Below are 26,550 nucleotides of genomic sequence, written 5' to 3'. Positions count from 1 at the left end.
CCTTGGGATCTTCGGGTGGGGCATAGAATAAGAGGAAACTCAGAGATCAGAGATGAGGGCCAAAGAGAATAACTAAAGTGTAGCCAACAGCTCTGTTGGTCAGGAGCTATTTTGCTAGCAAGGAATGGAGTGCAGACAAAGGGCCTGGAGTTGCGTTTCACTGATCCATCAGAAGAGGGCGTAGCAAGCATTCTGGAGGAAAGCATGGACTCAGGGTCTGGAAATGCCTTGATGTGGATTAGGACTTATCCAGGGCTGTTTATTCCAGGTAGACAGCAGAAAGCCCATTTCCAAGTCGTTAAATGCAGTGACAGGGCTGGTGAGAGGGCTTAACAGCTAAGAACCCTTGCTGTTCTTCCAGAGGACTTGAGTTTGGATGCAGATCTCTTTGGCATGGCATGTCTCTAGTTTTCTAGGACCTGTGAATATAACACACTTGGTACTTTTTCTGAGTCTCTTTTATGCCTCCTTTCATATCATCATCTGCCTGACTATCATATAAAGGAACACAGAATGATGTTTATGAAGTGACTTCTGTGGTGTCTCATGGTGCCGAGTGCTGTCTGCATGGGGTCAATGGAAAACAAGCTTAACCTATCTAATCTCATCTGCCCTGTATCACACATCAAGAGGGTGTTACTCGAAACCATAACCACTCACCTGTGTTGCGAAACTTCTGACGCATGGTGTTGTCATAAAGGAAAGGGCTGTTTGGAATCCAGAAAAAGTACTGACAGAGAGGAACACTAGTGTGTGGTAGTTACTAGGTGTCCTATAAATGATGATAGACAATCCATTTGCTACTCAAAACTGGCCTCTGAGGTTTACATTAGAGTAATCTCCTTTGCACAAGTGGGGAGACTGAGAGACAAAGATGGTAATTCCCTACTGAAAGTTCCCTGCCTGCTAAGCGGTAGAAGAGAAATAGAAATTCAAGGTCTTCAAGATCAACCCTGAATTCTAATCTCTCTCAAGAATAAGGAAAATATCTTTATCACTGCTTGCCCTGAGTGCCAAGTCATGACCAGGGAACTGGTTCCTTTCATGGGTAGGTCCCCGAAGTTAATCAAGTTACAACACAATCAAGCCAATGTCTGAATCTCCTCCAAGACAAAGTGATGAGGGTGAAGATGTTGGGCTTCAAGTTACAAAGGTTTCTTGGTTACATAAGGAAAGGAATAGGAACTGCCGAGATTTATCTGGAAGACAAGTATGAGGACCAGGATCATCTAAAGCAAGGGAAGAAACACAGGGTGAAAACCTGGTTGAGAAAAGGGGAGTAGGAATAAAACAGAGTTTCAGGATAGAAGGTATCAACTTTGGGAAGATGTATGTAAAATCGGGAAGGAGAGCCCATACTATAGAATATGAAGTAATTCCTTCTTTTGGAGGGAGTAGCCTTTAGGTAGAAGGAGAAGCTTGGTTATAAGGTTTTGAGGAGCTGATGAAGGCAGCCAGTTCCTTGGTCCAGTCCGTGTTTGCTAAGATTCCAAGATTCCTCACCTGTATGATTCCCTGCCAAGGAGGAATGCCCAGGTGCTAACAGGAGTAAAACAGCTGCCTTTCACACTGTAAACGGAAAAGTAGGCATTTGGTTATAAGCCAAAGTGAACTTAGAATGTGAGTCATTTTCCAGGACCTTTGTTTTTCTTCCTGCTTTCTTCCTCCTCTTCTCTTCTCTTCTCTTCTCTTCTCTTCTCTTCTCTTCTCTTCTCTTCTCTTCTCTTCTCTTCTCTTCTCTTCTCTTCTCTTCTCTTCTCTTCCCTTCCCTTCCCTTCCCTTCCCTTCCCTTCCCTTCCCTCCCTTCCCTTCCCTTCCCTTCCCTTCCCTTCCCTTCCCTTCCCTCCTTCCCTTCCCTTCCCTTCCCTTCCCTTCCCTTCCCTTCCCTTCCCTTCCCTTCCCTTCCCTTCCCCTCCCCTCCCCTCCCCTCCCCTCCCCTCTCCTCTCCTCTCCTCTCCTCTCCTCTTCTCTCCTCTCCTCTTCTCTCTCTTCTCCCTTTTCCTTTCTCTCCCTCCCCTCCCCTTCCCCTCTTTTCATATTTTTACTTTGAGCCAGGGTCTCACTATGGATTCCAAGATGTCTTGAAACTTAATCTTTAACCCAAGTTGGCCTTGAACTTTCATTACCATCTTTGTATATGGGCCTATCTCAGACTTTTGAGAGACAGAATTGCTGCCATCTTCCCAAGCATGAAGACAACATATTGAGTCTCAGTCAGTTCCATTCAATCAAAATCCTGCTTTCAAAGAGAGTCATTTTTAGTATACAATATTTTTATTCTTTGATGTAAGTTTAACTTTGTTTGATGTAAATTCCATACATTTATAAATGTATTTTGATCACATCCAACCTTTCCTGCCCTTCCCCCAAATCCTCTTCTACAAATCCCCTCCAACTTCATCTCCACTCCCTCTTCCTCCTTCACTCACTGAGACCTGAGACTTAGTGCTGCTTGCATGTGAATAGCTGAGGGGCCTTCCACTGGAGTTTGAGCAACCTACCAGTGGCTACACCCCAACTCTCCCTTCCCCAGGAGCCTTCAGCTACTACTAGGCCCTCAGGTGGGGTTGAGGGTTTGTGAACCCCTCCTCCATCCATGCTGAAATACTAAATGGCTTGATCTTGCTCACAGCTGCTGTGAATTAATGCAATGGCATGGCATGCACAGAAGTCCGCCTTTCACACAATGCTCCTCCCCATCCTTTGTCTCTTACATTCTCTCTGTCCCCTCTTTCCTGATGTTTTCTTGGCCTTGAGTGTACATGATGATATAGGTGACCTACTTAGGGCTGAGAGCTGATTGTCACTTCTTCCATAAGAGAGTTTTTCAGACTTTCATTACTATCTTTATAAGGGCCCAAAGTTGTAGGGCTTCTATATACTAAGACTTGTTTCACTTACTCATAACTAATGATATTATATTCCATAATATTCTAGAAATTTTCTACTCTTCTTCACTTTCTTCAAGTCTCCCCAAGTTTCACTAGAGGTGAAGCCTATTTTTGACATAAAATATTCTGACAAGATACTTCAGTCTATTTTCTCTATCATACATACAAATGCAAAATCAGCCTCCCGGCTCTTCTTTCATCTAGACTTTTGACCCTGACCTGCCTACTGTACTTGAAGGAAACCAATGGACAGTAGTTCTAGAGGGAAGAACTAGAGGAGGGATTTATGTTCAGATCCTGACCTCACCACAAGATGACTGGAAGTCACGGGGGTCTTTATGCCTTATTATGGCAAAGTAGTTAGGTTATATATACAAAGAACCACCTTTCCCACCCACCTCCAATTCTGTGACCTTATTCATTCATCTGCAAGAAAGCAGGAGTGTTAATAGGTTAATTTCTTTGACAACAACTTGCCAAATGAAGTGACTGGTACTTAGCAACCAGCTGGTCCTCATCTCCGCTTCAATTTTACCCTAAGTTACTTGGTAAGATGGAACTTGTGTACATTCACCAAATTTGCCAAGGCTATATTCAGGAAAAGGCTAAGTGGTAGAAGAGAAATATTTGTCCTGGGCTCCAGGGCTGTTTTTCTTCAATCTCCTGTGTGCAGGACCCAGTGCTAAGTACATAGTCACTCAAAACTTAGTCCACTGTGGTAGCGCACATCTGTAATCTTAGCACCAGGGATGCTGAGACAGGAGGATTTTTTCATTTAAGATCGTGTAATTAAGCACTAGTTTAAAATGTTTGTCAAATGTTTGTTGAATTGGACAAAAACAATGGAGAAAACGAAAATAATAAATCACACTAGACAAGCAGCATAGGCAATATGTCCAGTCAATGTGTTTCAAGACAGCAGCTTAGACCACTTTTAAGTATTGTTCACAATTTTCCATGTACCAAATATAAAACATCTTTAAAGTTACAGGAAAATGTTCATGTGAGGATACTTTGATAACCATTTTGAAGCAAATTGATTATAATGTTTTCTCTATTGTCCTTCAAAAACACACCAAATGTCAACAGTCAGAAAGGCTTTGATATCATGGAACAAACATGCACTGGGGAGCCTTGCTTCATTTGGTCAACACAATTTCCATTAAACAAATTCTCTCTGTGCAAATGTTCATCATCTTTGGACCCAAAAGATCAATGGCTAAAGCTTGGGGGAGGGCATGAAAGGTCTGGATCTAAGGATTCTCTATCGATTACAGTAGCTCTGACTATGTTCCACTCAGATACCTCAGTCAAAATGAGTTGACTTTAAAAAGCTTTTTAACTGCCCATATGATCATTAATCGATGACTTTTCTATTCATCAATCCATCTGAGAAAGCTACTAAGTGGTGATGTGATTAACTATTTGGAAATAAATCTATCTTGGGTCAGCAGTTAAAAACTTCAGCAGCTAAAATCCTCAAGCCCAAGATCTGAGTTCAATCCCCGGGACCCACATGGAAAGAACTGACATTGGAAGTTGTCCTCTGACCTCCACATGTGCATCACGGCACATACACTCACATTCACATGACACCAAACAAATAAAATATTTAAAGAAAAAGAAAGGATGTAAAAAAGAGAAAAGCTATCTGAATAGACAGGGCTGGAGTCTTCAGATTCTGTGGATTAAACGTGAAGATGTGCACAGGTTCCTTACACAGCATCTGCCCAACAGAACTATGGAATTTCAAGACACACTTTTGGCTCTCAAAGACAAAGATTTTGCTGTCAGACAAACCTGTGCTGTGCACTGAGTTTCTATGTCATGGGCCATTCAAAACTACATTTTGTTTCCAGGTTTCTAGAGGCCATGGAGCTGTATTTTCCACTTACTTGTGAAGTTAGTGTTTTGATTTGTAAAATCACCCTCTGTAATTTCAGACAAGTAACACTTTCCCCTGCATTTATGTCTCAGTGTCTTCAGAAAGGCAATGGAGAGCCACGAAATGGTCCTCAGGAACGGACGCCAGGTCTTCTCTGAGGACAAGATAAGGAGTCACCTACCTGAGAAATAGATAGGTGACCTCTACTGTTTCTTTCTTTCCATCATTTCACAACAAATAAGCCATTAGGAGAAGAGCTCTAAACATTGCTCCTCTGTTTGTAATGGCCCCACAAGGATTATAAATATTTGGTGTAGAAACTTCTAGAAGAAATGTATTCTGCTGTGGCACTTTTATTGGTCCAATGGATGTTATATGTGACTGATGGTAGGACTGGAGAGTTAGTCCAGGAATTAGGACAACTTCCTGCTCTTGTAGATTGCCTGAGTTCAGTTCCCAGCACCCATACGGTGACTCACAACTACCTGTAACTCCAAGTCTTGGGGATCTGATGCCCTTTTCTGGCCTCTGAGAGCACCGAATGCTTGTGTACATGCACTCAACACACTCAAATATACACATAAATAAAAGTTACAATTTTTTTTTAAAAAAAATGGTTGGCCAGGAGACAGTTACTTGCTAGAACAAGGAGTTCCCAGGCTCCGGGGACTGGACTGAGGGCTAGCTAACACTCAATAACCAGCCGAGATTGAGGGGGGGATCTCCCCATTGGCAGAGCTCAGAAAACAAGCAATGAACTCATGTTCCATCTGCTGAGCAATCAGGAATGCTCTGCTTAGCTTCCCAGCTAGTGAAAGGCAAGGGGGTGGGAGATACATGGAAATACTGGAGAACAAAAGTCTTACTTGGATCTTTTCTAGTTCACTGTTAAAGTGTGAGGCATGAGCACTTTGCTTTGACTCCCCACCTTAGTAAATAATTTGGGTTCCTCTCATAATAACATTGCAGTCACAGCACTAAGTGCCTTGCTGCTTACACCAACTGCTGTGGCTGTGCACTGCTGTCGAGCCATGGGCCTGTGTTATTTTGCTAGTTTGTTATTTTGAAGGCGGGAATGCAGCGGCTCGCTCCTGGTCTGTGTGGCCAGCTGCTTGCCATCAGGAGAAGCACATGATTGGGACTGTGGAATCATTACAGGCCTAGTGACACGTACTGGACAAGTCTGTAGCCCCGGTCTTACTCTCACAGTGAGCTTCATTCTACTCAAGGACGTTCCCCCCAATTTTGTGTATTTATTCTACAAATAACACAGTGATAAAGGAACTCTGAAGGTACAAATTAAACTCCATTTATAATCTCAGATTTCCGTTCAGGTTTTGCTAAGTGGGATTTTATCATGTGCTTGAGCAATAAACAGTAGGAGATCGGGCTCAGGGGTCCGAAGACTGCAGTCAGAATCCTCTCACACTCATCTTCCTGCAGCATGACTTTGGGCAGGTCACTGCTCTTGTCTGTCCTCGGTTTCCTCACCCTTGAAGAGAGGGGTCTCTTCTCTAACTCAGCACATACCTGTGGAAGTTCTGTGTGCCATGGGCATACTAGGTCCTGAGTGAACCATGAATGCAGATTCTAATCTCCAGGCTCTCACAGCATAGCAGAAAACATGGACAAATAAGACCTTGCCTCTTATGCCTGTCTTTTGTACCTTAGAGGATTGTTTTGGAGTCTTAACAAGATACTTCTTGCAAATGTATGACATATTGTGATGAACTACTTTGTGTGTGCATGCATACATATGTGTACCTATGTGTTCATATTCATGCGAGTGTATGAGTATGGTATGCATGTAGAGGCCAGGGGACAACTTCTAGTGTCTGATCTTTCCTTTTTTTCTTTTCTTTTCTTTTTTCTGTCTTTTTGAGATCATGACTCTCACTGGCCTAGAGCTCACAATTTAGACTAGGCTGTCTGACTAGTGAGTTCAAGGGGTTCAGCCCATGTCTTCCACCCCAAGGCTGATTAAAAGCTTATACTACCATACTTGACTTTTTTTTTTAAACATAGGTTTGCGGAATTGAACTCGCATCTTCATGCTTGCAAGTCAAGTTGCATGTCAACTTTATCCACAGAACTATTACCCCATCAATGAAGAGCTATTTTTAGAAAAATACTTACAAATTGGTCTTCTGTGAATAATTTCACTGTGAGATGTTCTGTGTCTTCCTTGTAAACAAGAGATTTATAGTTTTATATATAAGAATGTAGTTAGATCTGTATATATGTATGTGTGTGTATATATATATGTATATAAAATAGTTATGGACTTTCAGTAAAATGGGATGGTATTTCTGATGCAGAATATTTGTCTCAGCTCTGTAGAAATGCACAGTGTTCTGTGTTTTGCCCCTTCTCAAAGGCAAATCCATCTCTCATCAGTCTCAAAGAGACACCATTCCTGACCAGAGATACAGACAGGAGGACCTCAGGACAAGGAAATCACAGGATATCATTGACAATAGTCAACAAGCCCAACTGTGAGGAGCTTTTACAAGCAGGCACAACTGAACTCATGGAGTGGCTATTTGTCTGAGTACAGTGCTGGGCAGCACGGGGCTGTTGTGAATGTTGTGGACGTGGTTATTGCTCTCTCTGTGTGTTTGTTTGCTTGTTTGTTTTAACCTAAGCTAATGTCTAAAAGCTTATTTCTGGGATTTTGTAAGTGCCCCCGTGCCAGGGTTTTTGGATAAAACAAGCTATATTAGACTGTACCACAGCTGAGGAAATCCTGAAGAGGGACAGTCTCTGAAAAATAGGAATGTCATAGCATCTGTCATAAGCCACATTCAGACCAAAATCTTATCAGTAGAATTAGCTTCAAAAACCATTCCCAAGGTTGATAGTTCTCCTGAGGGGAAACTGAGTGACACAGGGACCTGGTGGTAGTAACAGTGAATTTCCTTGAAGCCTTTTTTGTCCTATTTGTGAGCTCGATGTTGCCCTTAATCACGGGGAAGCCAGAAAAATGGCAGAAGTGAAAACTGAAGATGGCAAAGTAGAAAAATACTATCCCTTCTATAATGAAGGATCGGTTTCAAGAAAGGTAGTCCTGCCTTTAAGCATCCTGGAAAGAGACTAGAGCATCAAGGAATTAGGGATGAATTTGTAGGTCAAATTGAACTTTTCAATGACAAGAGTAATATTCATGAATTATAATCCTGGCGTCAGCCTTACCCAGAGAACTGACTCCGAGCAGAAGTTATGATCTGGGATTTATGCAAGTTGAAAACCAAGTGAGTCATACACCAGTGGCCAGTGTCTGCCTGAGGTATTTTCTTAAGGTGGTGGTTGTGAGGAGGCTGACAGACTTAGTGAAAGAGTAGTCTTATTGTTCACCAGCTTGCTACCTATCCTGATGTCAACAACCCTGTTAAAATGGAAGTGGGCATTGAAGATTGTCTGCACATAGATTTTGAATATACTAAGTCAAAGTATCACTTAAAGGATGTGATCCTTGGAAAACTTCACCTCTTATCAGTGAGAATAAAAACACAACACATGGAGTTACAGCTGCCCGAGAAAAAGATCACAGGAATTGGACCCAGCACCGTAACAGAAACAGAAACAATGGCTAAGTAAGAAGTAATGGATGGAGCAGCAGCAAACGGAGAATCTATTCCCATGGCTGTTCTTAGCAGGGTGTGACCCAATTCCCACAATGAGGGATGTGAAGAAGAAGTTTTCAGTAAGGTGCTCTTTGAACCTTTTGCTTGTTTATGAGAGACTAAGGGTACTTCAAGCAGCAGGAGATCATCCTGCAGAGAAAGCACCTGAGAAACTGAGAAATCAGAGGATAAACTCTCACCAGCAATTTGAATTTCCAGGATCACAGGCATCTGTGGGACTTCCTGAGATGCGAGCAAAATTGGACAAAGCAGCAAGAACAAGAGCTTTAGCCAAGAGGTGAACTCAACAGGTTAAAGTTGGTCGCAGCATGTCCAACTCCATGTCTGCAGGTCTTCCTTATCATAAAGTACTGTGTGTATTTTACAGTATGACCAAAGAGTCTTTGTGTGTGGAGGGGGGAGGGCGGGAAGGGGGACCTTTCCAAGTTTGATTTGTGTTCAACTTATTGTCAAAGTATCTCTTGCTGAGAAAAGAGCTGTGACAAAGTCCACTAACTCATACAGTGCAGGTTCCCTGGAGCCCTTTAGGCCATACCAAGAAACATGAAACGGCACTGCTATTTTTGAAGGAACTGGGATCTGAGTGCTTTATACACACTATCTCTGTGTACATGTTCACACATGGGGAAATAAGGAGCTGGTTCTAAAGGCTACATGAATAATTCAACTTAAAGAACATTCGGGTCTCAGCATCCATGTCAGGCAGTTCACAACCCTCTATAACTCCAGCTCCAGAGTATAGGACCCTTCTTCTGTCCTCCATGGGTACTATACTCACATGCACACACACCACAATACAACACACAGAGAGACATAATTCAAAATAAAATAAAATTCTTAAAAGGAAGAAAATGGTTTTAGTTATTAAAAGGTGAGGTGAATAGGGTTTGGACAGGAAGCTTAGCAGGAAGGTAACATTCTAGATGAAAAATTATTACACAGGAAGGAGTTCATTGGCAGAAGTGAGCAAGGCATGGTGTGAAATCCATATGTTTCATGTTGAGAATACTGAGGTGTGTATTTGAGCAGTCACAGAGGACTCATACTCATTGGTTGTCTTGGCCCATTTTCTGCTGCTGTAACAAAATACTTAAGGGTGGATAATACATAAAGACAAGAGGGGTATTCAGCTCATAGTTCCTGGTGAGGGGCTGTATCTTGCATGATAAAAGAGAGCAAGTTCGCCACTTTCACCATAGCCCATCTGTCCATAGAGTCATTCATTCAGCCATAGATGCATGCATAGTCCACAGATGGATGCATTCATTCACCAGGGAAGTTCTGACCCTCGGCACTGCCGCACTGGGAACCAAGCTCCCAGTGAATGAACTTTCCAGGGACCATCACAGTGGGAAATCTTAAGTATAAATTCTGGTCTTCACCTTAAAGATAATGGGGGAATGTAAGGTAAAAGGGCAGAGCCAGTGAAAGAAACACACCCTGATCCTGAGACCTGAGCCATTGAAAGAAATGCTTTAGTCTCTAAACCCAGACCCAAAGAAATGTACCCTAACTCTTAAAACCAGTGCCAAAGAAACATGCTTTGTTCCTAGATTCAGAATCAGTAAAAGAAACATGCCCTGGCCCCAAAACTAGAATCAAAAGGCCAGTGAAAGAAGCACAGTTTGGCTCTGAGATCAGTCATCTCTGCCCTGACCAACTAAATTAACCAATCTCTGAGCAGGGAAAAACTAACCAGCCCCCCCCGCCCCCCCCCCCACACCTTCTCCCTGAGAAAACTCAGCTCCTAAGAAGCCCTTTCTATAAAAGCCCTGCACCTGTTCAGTTTGTGGCTGTTCTTCTTGCACCCTGGTAGATGCAGCCACTTTCCTGGAGTCTTCCCTCCCAGTAAATCTCTTGATTGAGGTTTGGGTGAAGACCTTTCGCCGCCCCTGCAGGAGCATGAGCAGAGACAGACATGAACAGGGCTGTTAACACTTTTCCCCGTGGAAGCCTTCCCTTAGCAGTGCCAAGATGATACAACTTCACAGGAGAAGTCAGAAGAGTGGGGGGGCATAGTAGGGCTGTAACACTTTCACTGGCGGAGCCTTCCCCTAGCAGAGCAGAGTTGTGGAGCGCCAGAGCCCTAGGAAGCCCTTTCCCGGGCAGCAGAGCTGTCACATTGGGAAACCTTCCCTAGAGCAGAGCTGTGAGCTGCTATGCTAACTGTGTGTGGTCTGTGCTATCCCCTGGCTCCCTGCTGCCAGAGCGCTCCTCCACCCAGATCTGTAACACTCAATGTTCTCTGGTTCCCAACCGCCAGAATCCCCTTCCATCTGAGCTGTGACACCTCCAGAGAGTCACTGATTGTTACAAAAGGAAAAGGTTTAAAACAATTTTTTTAAAAAAGATTTTGTCCTTTCAAGCAATGTGATCCACAAGGCAATTCTGAGTGAGAGAGTGGGGGCTCATTTAGTCCAACTCAATATTATTTTTTTCTTTCAATTCAAAATGAAGGGGCAGGAGAGATGACTCAGTTTTTACGAGCACTTGCTGTCCTTACAGTGAATCAGAGTTTGTCTCCCAGCTCCCAATCACCTGACACTGCTGTTACAGGGGAATCTGATGTCCTCTGCTGATTGACCACATAGGCACCTGCGTGAAGGTGCACATACCCACACACAGATGTGCATAAATTAAAAATTATAAAAATATACCCTATAAGTTTCTTTTATTATTCCTATAAATACTGACATTTAGAAGGTCCACTTTGTTTACCAAAAAACAAAACCTTTTCTGTAATGTTGAGAAGCCACTTAAGTTTCAAGATCTGTTGGCAAATAACATTGACAACATAAATCATTGTGAAAGGGGGTAAGAATTTACAAAAATTTGTGTGTGTGTGTGTGTGTGTGTGCACATTAACACATTACAGCTATAAATTACAATGGCAACAAAAGGGTCTTATTTACTCTGTTCTGGTTAACCTGCTTACAAGAACTCAAGCCCCTACCTCTATTCTAACTAAGCCTACTGTGCAGATTCACTGAGTCTGGAACATTCCAAATACATGCTTGTAAAATGACCTTGACTGGTAAAATAAATCACTCTACAAGACTGACCATAAACATAAAATGTAGATCTAATTTTTAATCAACAGATTGAAAACTGAGGACTGAGGGGCAAACAAAACTATGGCCAATAAATACAAAAAAATGGAAGTGGCAATTATTATTAGAGTTAATATTATTTAGTAATAATTATTATTTAAGGTAATTATTATTAGAGTAGAAGACATAAAATGTTTAATGTTCAAAGGGAAAAGTTTACTTTGACAGAAGCACAGCTTACCACGTTGTATGAAAATTCATACAACAGCAGCGTAGGGTGCAGAAAAGCAAAACTGCATACAGCAGTTTCTCTTTCATATATACAGTTACACATGCATAGAGATCTCTGTGGTAAAGATATATATGTGATTATACTCATAGGCATATGTGTGTAAATACCTATATGTGTATATGAAGGAATAGATTTCAGGATTTGGCCTTGTGTAGTTCTAGAAACTATTTGGCTGCCTCTGAGAGATTTATTGCCTCATCCCTGAAGCCTGAAGTTCATAGGACAATCAGGAAGGGAATATGGGTGGGGTGGGTCACCAAGAGGGAGGCATCAAGAGTACTCTGGAATCTGCCATCGTCATCTGGGGTTTATGAGAACAGACTGATATCCACTGAACTTCATCAGTTCCAATTGCCTCTGACCTTGGATGAATAGCTGACAGAAGCTAGGAGGCTTCATTGTGGAGTTCAATATGCTCACACCTCGTGTGGGGGTTGAAGAAGCTGAAGGAAGAGCCAGGCAGCGTGGAGAGGCTGCAGGTGTGTATATAACCTCATTCCAGCAAGGTGAGCCATCAGCTGAGTGACAACACATGAACTACAAACCTTTGACCTCTGGAGCTGTCGCAAGAGTTTCTCTCAGGACGCACCCTAATAAGAGAAAGGAGAAATGGGGGGCATACACTTGGCTTACCAGAGTCACAGGCAACACAGCGCTGACACAGACAGCAAAACTTTCCACTGAAGCTGGAAGGCCTTTACACAGCTGCCATCTTGGAAGCTTTGACCATTTCCCCCCAGAATTGGAAAATATCAGCTAGATAAAGAGGAGCAAGCAGAACTCTAGGATAGCCCCGGGATTTTCCCGATCTAGTGTACATACACATTATAGTCCTCCTGAGTATGAGCCAGACTCTGTGAACAGAATGAAAGCTTGCCTATGCTGTGATTAAGTTATGTTAGAATGCACAGGGGCCACCTGATGCAAGATCCCCAAATCAGTTGACATTGAGGTGATAAGAGGATAATTATTCCCAATGGATGTAGTTAATTAGGTGAGCCCTTAAAGAGTACTAAAATCTCCTCAAAGTAAATGATTTCAGTCTGAAAAGCTCTGGGGAGGAGGTCACACTGTAAGAACCAAAAGACAGCTGCTAGCAACCCATAACCAATTGCTGGCCACACAATGAAAGCCTTAGTCTCTCAACAACAAGGAAAGGAAATCCGCCAACACCTTGAGGGCGCCCACACACTGACCTTTCTCTGGCCAAGCTCCAGATGATGGCATAGCAATCAACACCTTGATCTCAGCCTCCTGAGGTCCTGAGCAGAGAAGCATCAACACCAGGCTGGATTATCGGCCCCTCGAATCGCTGCCATAATACATTTGTGTTGGTTGGAATTAAGCTTGAGATAATGCTTGATTGCTGGTAATTTTGTTATGCAATGTAAGAAACTACTACACTAATTATAAAGCAGCACAAGTTTAAATAATCACAGACCTAGACTATATAAATATATAACTTTGTGCAATGCAAAGACAAACTTTGGAAGTTTCCAGAACTTTAAAAGTTTTGATCAAAAGAAAAAAAAAGCTTTGATCATATATCTTAACCCCATGGACATATATATATATATATATATATATATATATATATTGGTTTTTTGAGACAGGGTTTATTTTTTTTATTTATTTATTTATTAAGAATTTTCCACCTTTTCCCTGCCTCCCTTTTCCCTCCCCCTCCCCACCTCCCCCTTCCTCTCTAGTCCTAAGAGCAGTCAGTGTTCCTTGCCCCGCGGGAAGTCCAAGGTCCTCCCCCCTCCATCCAGGTCTATAAAGGTGAGCATCCAAACAAACCAGGCTCCCACAAAGTCAGTCCATGCAGTAGAATCAAAACCCATTGCTATTGTCCTTGGCTTCTCAGTCAGCCTTCATTGTCAGCCACATTCAGAGTGTCCAGTTTGATCACATGCTCCATCACTCTCAGTCCAACTGGCCTTGGTGAGCTCCCATTAGATCAGTCCCACCGTTGAGACAGGGTTTCTCTGTGGCTTTGGGGCCTGTCCCAACTTTAAAAGATATTTCAAAGCTGAAATCTTAGACAACACATTCCCTAAATATTCAGAAATCAAGCTAGACACTAGCAATAAAACTTTCCGGAATGAACATTCCTGAAATCATATTATGGACAGCCATTTGGTCTTATCCATTTGCATCTATGCAGCTACTCAATAGTGAACCATTTAATAATGTAATTAGCTAATAACATAAAAATGGAAGAACTTATTTAACATCAACTCATTCAGTACTCCAAAGCCATTTGGTGAAATTTAATGGCCATCCATGTTTAATTTTACATCTTAGCGAGTGTGGAGCTACAGTTTGGTGATTAAGAATTCAATCTGGAAGAACAACAAAATGAGATTTCTAAAAAAAAGTGAATGAGTTATCATTTGTTTTTATAACTGATTTCTCAACTTCTTTATGTGTCTTCTTTTTAGAATAATTTCAGAGATTAAACACTGCTTTAAACTATGGTACTTAGATTTTGTTAGATTGACAAATATGTTAATGTAGTTAAATTGGTTTTAAAATACATATTTTTACCTGGAACCAAAATCACATGCTGAGACTAGTTTGACCTTTGAGATGATCATCTTATTTTCCAATCATTTGCAGTGAAACAATGTTCCAGTGAGCTCTAAAATGTATACGGTGCTAATTGGTAAAATATTGACCTCAGTATTTTACTATTAACTTTCAAAATTATGTGTTTTTAAATAAGAAAGTACATATTTTTTTAAGAAAAGAATTTGTTCTGTTTTTTACAGAGGACCTGAGTTTGGTTTCCAAAACCCATATCAGGCAACTCCCAACTTCTTATAACTTCCTAGCACTGCTGTCTGCCTTCCCAGGGCACCCTCATACATGTGGCACACGCGCGCGCACACATACACACACACACACACACACACACACACACACACACACACACACGAGAGAAAGAGAAAAAGAGGGAGAGAGAGAGAGAGAGAGAGAGAGAGAGAGAGAGAGAGAGAGAGATGGGAAAGTCTATAGATATATTTATTTAAATGCCTTAGATTTCAGGCATGCTGGTGTACAATACACCCTTAATCCAAACTAGCCTAATTATTAAGATCCAGGTCAGCCAAAGTCAAATAGCGGGGCTTGTCTGGATAAGTAAACAAGTGTGTGTCTTAGGTATTAACAGAAACTCTTAGCATGTTAACAGGAGTGTGAAACAATGAATGGTGGATGTACCAAAGACATTGTGCTTAAACTGAGGAACCATACAAGCATGTTGGTTTTATTATTTATTACTTTTGTAAAGATTTCAAACAAAACAATAAGAAAAGGAAATAAGGAAATGTTCGTATTGTAAGAGAAGAGATATAAATGGGTATTATTCAAACTTTATTAATCTGCTACTTCAAAACATAAGTAATTGTGTTTGCAATGAATTGTGGCTACCCACAGCAGGTAGGCAGGATACAGTAGTAGGTCATCTGTTTTTGTAAGTAGTCTTGTTCCCTCTGTGGGGAAGAAAGAAACACTATAATGAAATCCTGTAATACATACCTATCTACCTTTACAGGACTTTGTAGAGGTTGTATTATTGCTTAATATGCACACGAACAAACTTTTTTTTTAATTCATGTGTATGCTCCTGCATCCAAGGCACACAACATGGAGGGCAGAAGAAAGTCTCATATCATCTGCCATGCACACACACACACACACACACACACACACACACACACATTATATTTACACAAACACACATACACATATCCCAGAATTAAAACTGTAATTTCAGTTACATATTTTATATTTTTAATCTTCCCATTATAGTTTGTTTCTTCTCCTCCTCCTCATTTTTATTATTATTATTATCATTTTTATTATTTTGGTTTTTCCAGACAGGGTTTCTTTGTGTAGCCCTGGCTGTCCTGAAACTAGCTCTGTAGTCCAGGCTGGCCTTGAATTCAGAAATCCACCTGCCTCTGCCTCCCAAGTGCAGGGATTAAAGGCGTACGCCACAAATGAACTTTAGAATTAAAGTTCAATCTTTTCCCAAGCCTAACTAGTGAAGCATCATTAGCTTTGTGATTAAAGTAACAGTTTGGTATTTTCCTCATCAGATACCTAGACCGTCTCTTTGTTTACTCCTTTATGTCTTCAAGTACAAGGGCATCATTTCCTCCCCCAAGGCTTAACAAACTTCTTCAAACTTCTCTTTTCTGGTGGTTTATCTGCACTTATTTTTGGAACTGGGATCTTGGACAAAATCTTATCCTTCTTTCTATGGTTCATTAAAGTCTAAACTGGATTTCTGTGTATATGCTGTAATGGCAACATGTATTTTTCACGAGAGTGCCCTGTGCCAGTTTAAGAAGGAACAACCCCCTTCTGAGTGGTGAGCCCAGCTCTGTGGTAACTTCAGAGTTGACACACTCAGGGTGGCCAACCTCTGGCTTGCCATCACAGTCCTAGATACCAGATCTCTAAAGTCAGAAACCATGACAAAAGCATGCAAAAAAACTACCTCAGCAAAATAAAATCTGGCTTTAGTTTCCTTTGAGACAGTCTTAACTCCCGACAGCTTTATTGCATCTCTCTGCTGAGATGTATTGAACCCCAAACGAGCCCTAGTTTTCAAGAACCACACTAACTCAGTGTAAAGGGAGTGGAAGAAATTGTCCATTTATTTTCCTTTGAGAATGAGTGGGACAGAGGGAAAGTGGAGGGGGAGGGACGCGGGGCGCTGCTACTTGGAGAGGCAGGAGGATCAGGAGTGCTGGATATTGGGGGTGGGGTAGGGAGGGTGACACTGGGACACAGTTGGGAAAACAACACCCATCATATGGCTACACTGTTTCCATGCACCCCTCCTTCAGTTCAAAGAAAGGTATTTATGGCCAGAAGGCTATAAAAACTATGAACATCATTGTGCTATGAGAAAACAAAAAAAAAACTTTTCCTGTGTATGTAAAGAGGTGCTGAAGGTCTGATGTGAAGAAAGGAGGAAGACAGGGCAGTGGTGAAAGTCAGCTGTTTCTAGTTTGCATTTTGGCCAAGTAGAGGCCAAGTAGATGTGTGTCCATAGAGCAGCCTTGCTCTTAAAAAGGAATAAGAAGTTAAAGTGAACCTGAGTGCTGAAGTCTGCCATTACAGATCAGAGCACTGAGCCTCAAACCTATAAGGAAAGAGTTTGGTTCTCACAAGAGGGAAGAGATAGAAGGTCTCAAAAAGCCCGACCAACTATGGCTTCTCAGGTAGAGCCCTCCACCAGAAAGACCCACTGAGGTAGGACCAAAAGGTGGGGAACTGTCATGACCAAACAGGAGGTTATTTAGACGGAGCATCCTTGAACCAACACTCCAGGTCAACGTCATTGCCTTTGGGTGCACGGCTCAGGGTGGTGACATCTGGAGATTGGGGATTTGTTTACTGTCATGTTTCTCCCCACAAAGATGAAAGGAAGACGGAGTTGCTGGAGTGAGGAGTCCACCAGAGCCTCTCCCCGAGGATGGCTGAGTGACAGGTGACTTCAGCTGCATTCAGCTTTCCACAGCTAGCCAAGTCCTGCAGCTGGAGCAGGGATCTCACAGGGCGTCTCACACGCCCAGTTCACATGCTGTAGGTCATCGAAGTTACTATTACCTTACTATAGAGAGGGCTGGGCATCTGGACGGGGCAGTGGAAAATGAGACTGGCTGCGCCCAAATGTGTCTTCCTTGGGATACAGGAAGGATAGCTAGAATCTTGCCCTTCCCATTCTGGCTAGTCAAGAGCTGCAGTTAGCATGAGAGGGGGGAGGAGAGGTGAGGAGGTGACATCACAAAGTAACTGTTAACAGCTTCAGTTGTTCCTAGCACGGGGCACTTTGGACACTTACAAACGTCTCGCAGCTGCCTGGTAAGGGTCTGCTACTGACATTTTACCGTGATAACGTCAGAAATGGATCTGGGAGGTCTGGGGCTCCGTTTTAATAGAACTAGACATAACCAATTTTCCGTTAAAAGGAGCTTGCTTTACTTATGCCTTATATTTATGACACATTTGTACAAGAGAATATTGCACAGTCATTAGAAAGATGAATTATACATTGGCATAGAAAGGAACAGAATAGATTCTAAGAGAGCAAAACCAGTTTGATCAAGTAAATTTCTCACTTTTAGGAGGAAAAGTATTGTACATATCTACTAATGAGAATCGTACAGGAGAGTATTTCAATTCTGGTTATCTCTGAAGCCAGGAGTTATGCTATTTTGATGTTTTACTTTAAATGTTTATAACTTTTTTGAGTTAATATTATTTTATATTCAGAAAAGTTTGTTCCCCCCCGCCAAAAAAAATCGAGGGGAAAAATGGAACAGCCAGATGAAATGGTAATTTGAAGTAAAACAACTTTGAAAGATTGTTTTCAGCATAAGAGAAACTTGGGCTTGTTTGGGGCCCTGGGATGAAAGTCAGTTTAGGAAAGAAAGGAGGTGAGGGGAATGTTAACTGGCTGGAGTCCCCAGAGGCTGGATCAGAAAGCCAGAATGGGGCTCACTGCAAAAAGAAGACAAAGGAAATGACACAGAAACAAACCGAGGCAAACTTTTGAGAAGGAAGGACATGAAAAGAAGTATAGCCGATGAACCTTACTTGTTTTTCTCTGGAACCCCTAGGGGAGAAATTAGCTGTGTGGGAGCTGGAAGGGCCTAGGGGAGACATGTGCCTGCTGTGGAGAAGGAAGCTCAGTGGGATCCGGATGACCAAGTGTATGTGGGAGAACTTGGGGGTCCAGCCCCAAAGCGATGGATGATTGTAATTCATGGTGCAATCGAGCCAGCCATGGACAGGAAAGGTTAACCGGGGAGCACTATCAGTGCCGATGCTGTGCCACAGTTACCTGCCAAGGGACAATCAATACAATGATGTGAGTTTCCCTAGAATCGTCCAGCTGTCCGGAAAGAGAACGCTTGAGACAAATCCACGGCCAAGCATACCCACAGTTGGGCTTGCGCAGTGAGGATGGAGACGAGAGTCAACGGGTTAGTGGAACCCGAGATGCAGGTGAGTGCATCATGAAGCCAGGCAAGCCCACAGTAAGAACGTGGTGAGAAGAGAGGCTGGCTTTGTGAGAATGCTGCCAGGCAGATTTCAGGAAGAGCACGGATGAAAAAACAATGAGGAGTGGACATTTCAGTCAGTGAAATGAATCTTAGTGTTAAAGACTTTGAAAGAGAAACAGTCCCAGGATATGATATAGTTTCCAAGTGTGAACAGACAGAACTGGAGTGGAGCCCAAGGGACAAGGCAGAGGGAGTAAAAAAGTGAGATCAGGGTAGGGGTGTCAGGTTTGTAAACAACTGGTGGTCTCCTGAGTGGGAAAAGGCAGGCACACCAACGAGAATGCTGGATCCAGGGAGGGTCACATTCAAATGGAATTAAATGCACATCGAAGGCTGGTCTTGAACACTCACTATGGAACTGAGGCCAGAGAGCCCAGCAACTTTAGTTAGAATTGTTAACAGCAGAATGGGTCAAGGTGTTGACTAGTGTGGAGCAACCTCCCAGGTGTCTGCCTTTGGGGTTTTGGTTCATTGTACTTTTTATTTTATTGGGCAGGGTAGTCATTTTGCAGGACTTTATCTCTTAGACTATTAATCCTTAGGAGAAGAGATCTGGTTTTTAATCTCCAGGGCCTAATGCTGTGTCTGATGCATGGCTAGTATTTAGTGAAAAGTTTTCCTGGATGAATGCATGAAAGGATGGGTAGGTTGGAGGGGAGGATGGATGGATTAATGAATAAATGAAATAGGATGGATGGGTAGGATAAAGACTGGTGGATGGATGGGATAGGATATAGGCTGATGGCTGGGTTGGGATAGATTAACTTATGGATAGATATCATTCATGGATTGATGGATGGATGGATGGATGGATGGATGGATGGAGTGGGTGAATGGATGGGATAGATATGTGGATGGAGGGATGCATGGATGGATGAAGAGGGTAAATGAATGGATGGGGTAGATGAATGAATGGGATAGATGGATATAAAGATGGGGCAGACAGATGTGTGGGATGGGTGAATGGATGGGATAGATATATGGATGGATAGATGGATGGGGTAGAAGCATGGATGGATGGAGAGGGTGGATGAATGGAAGGATGGATGGATGGATGGACGGACGGATGGGATGGGATGGCTACATGTATGGAAATTACCAGTAGCCCCATGCATCCATTTAGAACACTGAAGGGGACCACAAGGATCCCTCCCAAAGTGGAGAAAGGGCAAGGTGATGTTCACTGCTTACTTTCTTAGGGTTCTTGGGAGATTTTACTTGGCGGCTAGGGACAGAAGTGAGGAGTTACATTTGGATGGTAAGTTATGGTGATAGTGAATGCTAACCTTCACGTTTGCTCAGTCTCTGTCTCTAGGCTCTTCCTGCTCTCTCTCGCGGTCAGTCCTAACGGCTTCATCTGTTAGCTCCCTGGACACACCCTTTTCGAGTGGGCCCACATTGCTTCCTTCCTCCTATCTCTCATATGCACCTGCAGCTGCACTTCACACAAATAGGATTCACAGTGCTCACTATGGTCTGGTCTTTCCCAGCAAAATACCTCGATGGGTCCTTTTATTTTCCACATCCCATCAACCCTTTTCATTTTAGAATGCGAAGAATCATTAAATAGCTTCTACTTCTTCATTTTGAAACTTGTTCCTCAGCTCTAGAATAATGTAACACCCCTGTGTGGATCTGTGTATGGCTGTTTTATGCTCCCTTTAATCTGATCTCCAGCTCACAGCTAGGATTATCATTTCAATTAGTTAAATTTGTTCATTGACAATTTTATAAAAATTATATGCACTTACATTCTCTCTGTGAAGATTTTAATTTTTGCCATTGTTCTTGCTCCTCCTTCTCTTGGTACCCCACCTTTTCATGCTTTTCTCCCTTTTTTTGATTGAGCTATACATTTTTCTCCATTCCCCTCCCTTCCTTCCCCTCCCCTTCTACCCTCTCCGATGAACCCCATGCTCCCAACATACTCAGGAGATCTTGTCTTTTTCTCTGGCTGTACCACCCTGAACATGCCCAATCTCATCTGTTCATTGACTGTGTAATGTATACTTAGAGCCTTCTGTTTACTCTCTGTCCCTACCCTTCTTTATCTCACTCCCCCACCCCTGCCATCAAGCCTCCTTCTCCCCATTGGACCCCTTCTCACATTTATGTCTTTTTGTTTGTGACCCATTCGTTTTTGTTTTGTTTTGTTTTTTTCAAGATGGGGTTTCTCTGTGTTGTCCTACCTGTCCTGGAACTTGCTCTTGTTGTAGGCAGGGCTGACCTCAAACTTAGAGATCTGCCTTCCTCAGCTTCCTTCCATGTGGGGATCAAAGGCATGTACCACCACCACTTGACTTGTGACCCACTGATTTTAACCAGAGACTGTCTGTGTGGCCAGGGGTTTGGAGAAACTCCCTGGAGCCTGGTGAGCTCAACCCTTGTTAACACAACTGAAGAAAATGACTGTCTCTTGCACAGAATCCATCAGTTGCCAGTAGTTCATCAGGGACTGTTAGCGGAGGATGAACTTTTTAAAACTTGAAGATCTAGTGATCTCATTTGCCTGCCTAATCTAACTCCGATGATTTATGACACTTCTACCCTGACACACAATTCACGAGACTCAACAGAGTCTGGTTCCCTGACCCCAGCTTATCCTGCACACTACTCACTCCTTCATTCTCTCCGGAGGCTAACCGCCTTGGTGGGTGTTTCTCTCATTCTCTGATAGGTACCGTGTTGCCCCACCCACTCCACCCCTCAAAGCCTTACACATCCACTTCCTTCCCCATTTCAAGTGAGTAAGCCTTGTGCCTCCTGATCTCAGCTCAGACATGCCATCCTGGGAGACACTACAGAGATCTCTCCAGCAAGGTGAACCTCCCTTGTCATATTTGAGCACAGGGATACAGTCCCCCCCGTGGAGCATGCGTCTCAGCTGCAATTGTCTATTTGTGCCTGTGTGATTGTTTCCTGTCTGTTGGTCTCCATCATACTCAGTCCTATGACAGGCAGGGAAGACTGCCCGGCTTTTTTTGCTAAGGGCTGTGCTTGGCACACAGCAAGTATGCCATAAATATTTATCAGGTGAGTGGATGAACACTCCGAAGAACACCCTTTGTCTTTAAGCTGAAGTCAGAACAATAAAGTCCTGTTTCTCTGGTCTAGCAACCAGGACTTGGGCATAGCATGGTCATAGGAAACTCTCCAAGACAATGCTATCCATAATCACTTCTGCATTTTATTATCTTCTCCATGGCCGTGTAATCAGGAGCTACAGTCAAAATACTAGGTTCTACCCTGGGTTTTGCTATAATGTGACTTCTTTGCTCTGAACTGTAAACCTTACCTGCAGCTTAGGTGTTTGCTCGTGCCCTTGGGCTCTCCCCAGCCGCTCTCCTCACATGCTCTCCTCTCTTCTGCCTGCCTGCCTCCTCAACTGGAAAAGACTGGAGGCCTCCTGCAAAGGTAGGGGAGGGCCCCAAAGAGGAATGAAGCCCAGCAGGCTGCTCTGTGGGAGGGAGGAAGGGAGGGAGGAAGGGAGGGAGCACAATGTGGGTTCTAATTCAGTGGGACTGCCTGGGGGGTATTGAGAGGGGACAGCTGAATTTCATCTTTTCAGGCAAGCCAGCTTTGGAAATCAGGCCTTGCTTATTGGGCAGGATGTCAAATGTAGTCTATTGCCTGCAAAGACGTTGATTCATCAGATTTGAACTAGGTGCCTTAGTGAACCATAGTCACCCCTTTCTTCTTTAATTGGGGTAGCATACAATCTGACTGCCCTCCCTCCTGGCTCAAGGGACTAGAAGCTCAGCCCTCTGGTGTACATTGTTCCTTTCTCTGTCATTTTGATTCTTGAATCCTAAACTTCGCTCAGTAGGAAGGGAAACCATGAACAAGGGGGAGTTTTCGTCTTGGCCTGTAAACTCACCTCCTTAAGCCTTTCTGATGGCCCCTTGTGTTAATTTAGCTGTCTCTAGAGCAGTTCTCAGCCACTCTAGAGGACTTTCATGAAATCCCTGAGGCCATGCCAGCTGGAAATGAGGGTACTGATCTCTGGGACAACAAGCCTCTTTATCCCTCACACCCTCCAGTCTGGTTGAAAATCTTGGGCAGAGAGTGCTCACAGTGAAGGTATCCATAGCTGACCTAACAGTTCTAAATTAGCACCCAAACCACCCACTTCTGAATAGGGAAAACAAATCACCAGAAAGACAAAATTGTGTAACGTGAATCTCTTCGGGACTAAGGGTGGTTTGGCAACACGACCAACACAGCATCTCTTTTTCTCCTCTCCGGGGCGGGGGTGGCGGAAGAGTCAACAACAGAAAAAAAGCAGTCAGAGAATAAAGGTAATGATTAATCTATCAGGATCATTTTGAGGATTTGGGGTTATAACTCACTAATTCAGCAGCAGGCAGGGCAGTCCCTGAAAGCAGACAAAGATTAAGTCACAGCCTCTAATTAGGACAGCCTTTGCATAGCCAGTATCTCCCCAGCTGTCTCAGGGAATGCGCCAGGAGCTAAGGGTTCGGATTTGTTTTCTTTTTATGTGGTAGCGAAGGCCAAGGAGCAGGACAAGCGGGCCTTGGTGGAAAGCACACATCTGGCAGAAACTCCAAGATGCCTTCCCAGAAGGAACGCACCAAGAGGAGCCTCACACAGAGGCTGGCCCTAAGGAGCAGTGTAGCTAAGGAGACAGTCTCTGAGTTCCTGGGCACCTTTATAATGATCGTGAGTATTTCCTGATTTCCCCAGTTCTGATCTGATGCCACCTTCCTGGCTGCCAAGCTACTGAAACAGGCATTTGTCTTGATTTGTCTTCTTTGATTATCAGCTCCAGCCTCTTCCAGGAAGCAGCATGTCACTTTCTAGGTTGTCTGGCTATTTGGTGACCCTGTGAATTTCATTTTACTGTCAGGTTTACCCAGACAGCTGATGGGAGCAGAGGATGGGGGGGGGGGGGTTGGAGAGCTTTCCTCATTGTGGCTTCTAAAACGGCTATGTGATGGAAGAGTGAGTTGCTAGAAATCTCTTCTAGATGAAGAACTGATTTGTGTGCTCCGCTTGCTTCCCATCAGGTGGCTGAGTCACCTGGAATAAGCATTAATGGTCAATAAATATGAACAGCATGAAACAGGCTACCAAGAGAGGTGCCTGGCAAAGGCAGTGCTGTCAGATCATCTAACTTTAAAAAAAGAAACAATCACACATCCATTTGTGTGTGCGTGTGTGCGTGTGTGTGTGTGTGTGTGTGTGTGTGTGTGTAAGCAACCTGCTGGAGTTGGCTCTCCTTCCACCATGTAGGCTCAAGGGATGGAACTCAGGCCATCAGACTTGGTGGCACCTTTATCCCCTAAGCCATCTCACCACAAGGGATTGGGGGGGTGTATGTAGCCCTGTGTTGATTTCATATAATTTCCCCCTTTTGATTTAACTTGGCTTCAACAAATCTCTAAAGATCTTTCAATAGACAGTTAAAAAAGCTTCGTAAATGTTAATGAGGACTGGGCCTAAGAACCTCCACACAGATTTGTTCAGCTATGAGTGGGGTTGGGGGAAGAAGAGAGAGCGAACAGAAACTATTGTAGGTGACTAAAGCGGTGTGAGCCCTGGCCCCAGGCTCTTACTGTGCCACAAATAATGGACCCTGAATTCCTAGCTGAACTCTGACCCTTTGCAACGAGAAAATTATCATGGGACAACTATTTATTTTGATTTAACTTTTATAAAGCACCAAAAGACCCTACATTGGGCACATTTTCATTTTCTCAAGAATTTTAGAGAATTGTCTTCAAGTTTTACACATTAGGAAGTTCTTGGCTTTAGATCAGTGAGGGGGATAGGAATAGAATGAGTCAACTGAGTCAAGACAAGGAGAGTTAAAAGATAGCTTTAGGCTTCTTACCTTTCCCTGGCGGGAAGCTCCTACTTATTCTCATCGGAGTCGAGCTCAGAACCTCAGTCAGGGCAGTCAGAAGGATAAGAGAGAAAAGAAAAAAGGCCCCAAGTCTTCTTATTCCAGTCAGAGCTTTCTGGGAAATTGCCCTCTGCCAGATATGGAGATGGTTGGGTCTTCTTTTGGATAAAGCCTCATTATGTAGCTCTAGTTGGCCTAAAAACTCACTATATAGATCAGGCTGTCTTCAAACTCAGAAATCTGCCTAGCTCTGCTTCCAGAGTGCTGGGATTAAAGGTGTGCACCCCCCAATGACCATTGGGGCCATGATATTTGGCATTCTAACCCTAAAAAAGCATCACCACAGGCGGATTTCAGCCTACAGTGACTTATGCAGAAAAATGAAGTCAGACCTATATTAGCTCTTAGTGCAGGCAATAAAGAAGTGAGCTCAGCTTCCTTCTTACAACTGAAAATGTTTTAAACTCTTCCTTGTTTCTTAAGAATCAGTTTCATTATTCCATTGCTCATTGAGGAGGTGAACGCTGATTCTAGCCATTCACCGTTGTGATCATGCAGCCTTGCACCATCTTCCCCAATGTCAATATTATCATCCCGTCTCCATCCCCAGCGCTGGCCCCAGATAGGAGGGCTTGTTGTTTCCAAGGCCAGAAATTCTGAACCTCCACCCCTGCCCTTTTCAAGCTGGCCATAAACCCTGGAAATACTCCATGAGATTATAGGTCATAAGACCCCCATTTCAGGAGTCAGCATCATACCCTGGAAGAAGGAATGCTGTTAAAGAGAAGGGCAGAGAAGATTCTGGGCAAATGAGCCTTGCTGGCTCTCTGCTCAGTGACTTTTATTAACTTGTTTTTTGATGCCTGGAATCAACCCCAAAGTCTTGTATGCAATATGCACACACTTCGCCTCTGAGCAATGCCTCCCAACCACAACCTAGTTATATAGCCTTGCACAATGCTTTGACACTTCCTCATTCGGCCTCTTGATGTTTTAGTCTTGTTTATGTGGTGGTGTCGTCATAAGACAATTGAACTGAACTGAACAGTCCAGACAACAGCTGAACAGGAGGAGGTGCCTAGAGGGTAGATGTGGATTCTGCACCCCTCCTCTTAGCCATCATTCTTCTCTTCCCCTGTACCCCTTTACAGAATCCTTTAGGAGAAACATGTAAATTCAGGGTTTCCCTGAGTTCTCTGAGATGCACAAGCCAAACTAATGGTACCCCAAGGAGGGGCTTGTAGGAACCTCAAATTAGAATAAATCAGTCAGAAGCACAGTTCAAACAACCTGAAGTTCACCAATAGGGTCTGAAGTGGGGGAAGGTGACTCTTGAGGCCTGAGCTCTCACCCTGTAGGATCTTTTGATGTCTCCACGTGGACTGTATCAGTGCTGAGTTGGAGGGCACCTCTTTGATGTCTACTGCAAACTATATGGTTTGGTTGCCAGTGGGGAGCAATCCCACATTTTTTGGGTTCACTGTGATCTTCTGTGTTGATTTCTATGGTATGAGAACAGTTTCACCCACACAGACCAATTATTCCAGGAAGAAGCGAGACATAGACTATCTGAATGTTGCATGGTAGAAAACAGAACTTTATGTCTTCTGACTAAAGGTAATTCTGTCATGAATGATTAATTCCTATTGCACCAGATAGTTATTTGCTAAATATAATCTAGAACTTTGGTTGTCATGTTCTGTTTTGTCAAAGCCTTAAAGAGAAATGCAAAAAAGAAGTGTAATTTTTTTAAAATAATGAATTCCCATACAGCCGGATGACAGATGAGGCCCCTAAAGATGGAATCAGCATCGTCCATATTGTATCCAATACT

General features: G+C 43.2%; 1 protein-coding gene and 1 pseudogene across 2 annotated transcripts in view; both read left to right on the top strand.

Moving 5' to 3' along the window:
- The first annotated feature begins 1,130 nt into the window (after window positions 1-1,130).
- On the top strand, window positions 1,131-8,701 carry LOC125393602 (vacuolar protein sorting-associated protein 26A pseudogene; annotated as a pseudogene).
- Window positions 8,702-18,668: 9,967 nt separating this feature from the next.
- Window positions 18,669-26,550, top strand: part of Aqp9 (aquaporin 9) — a 41,510-nt gene continuing 33,628 nt past the window's right edge. The window contains exons 1-3 of one of the 2 annotated variants that reach the window (XM_048424144.3): window positions 18,669-18,791; window positions 22,152-22,264; window positions 23,356-23,530. In XM_048424144.3, the coding sequence (XP_048280101.2) occupies window positions 18,750-18,791; window positions 22,152-22,264; window positions 23,356-23,530 (330 nt within the window). In that variant the 5' untranslated portion in view covers window positions 18,669-18,749. Of the gene's footprint in view, window positions 18,792-21,544; window positions 21,671-22,151; window positions 22,265-23,355; window positions 23,531-26,550 lie in introns of those variants that run through there. The other variant, XM_048424145.3, reaches the window with a different exon arrangement.

Source organism: Myodes glareolus, chromosome 4 (assembly GCF_982192425.1).
Source record: "Myodes glareolus chromosome 4, mMyoGla1.1, whole genome shotgun sequence".
NCBI lineage: Eukaryota > Metazoa > Chordata > Mammalia > Rodentia > Cricetidae > Myodes > Myodes glareolus.
Note: the sequence above shows the minus strand (reverse complement) of the source record. Positions and strands in the feature narration are given on the sequence as shown.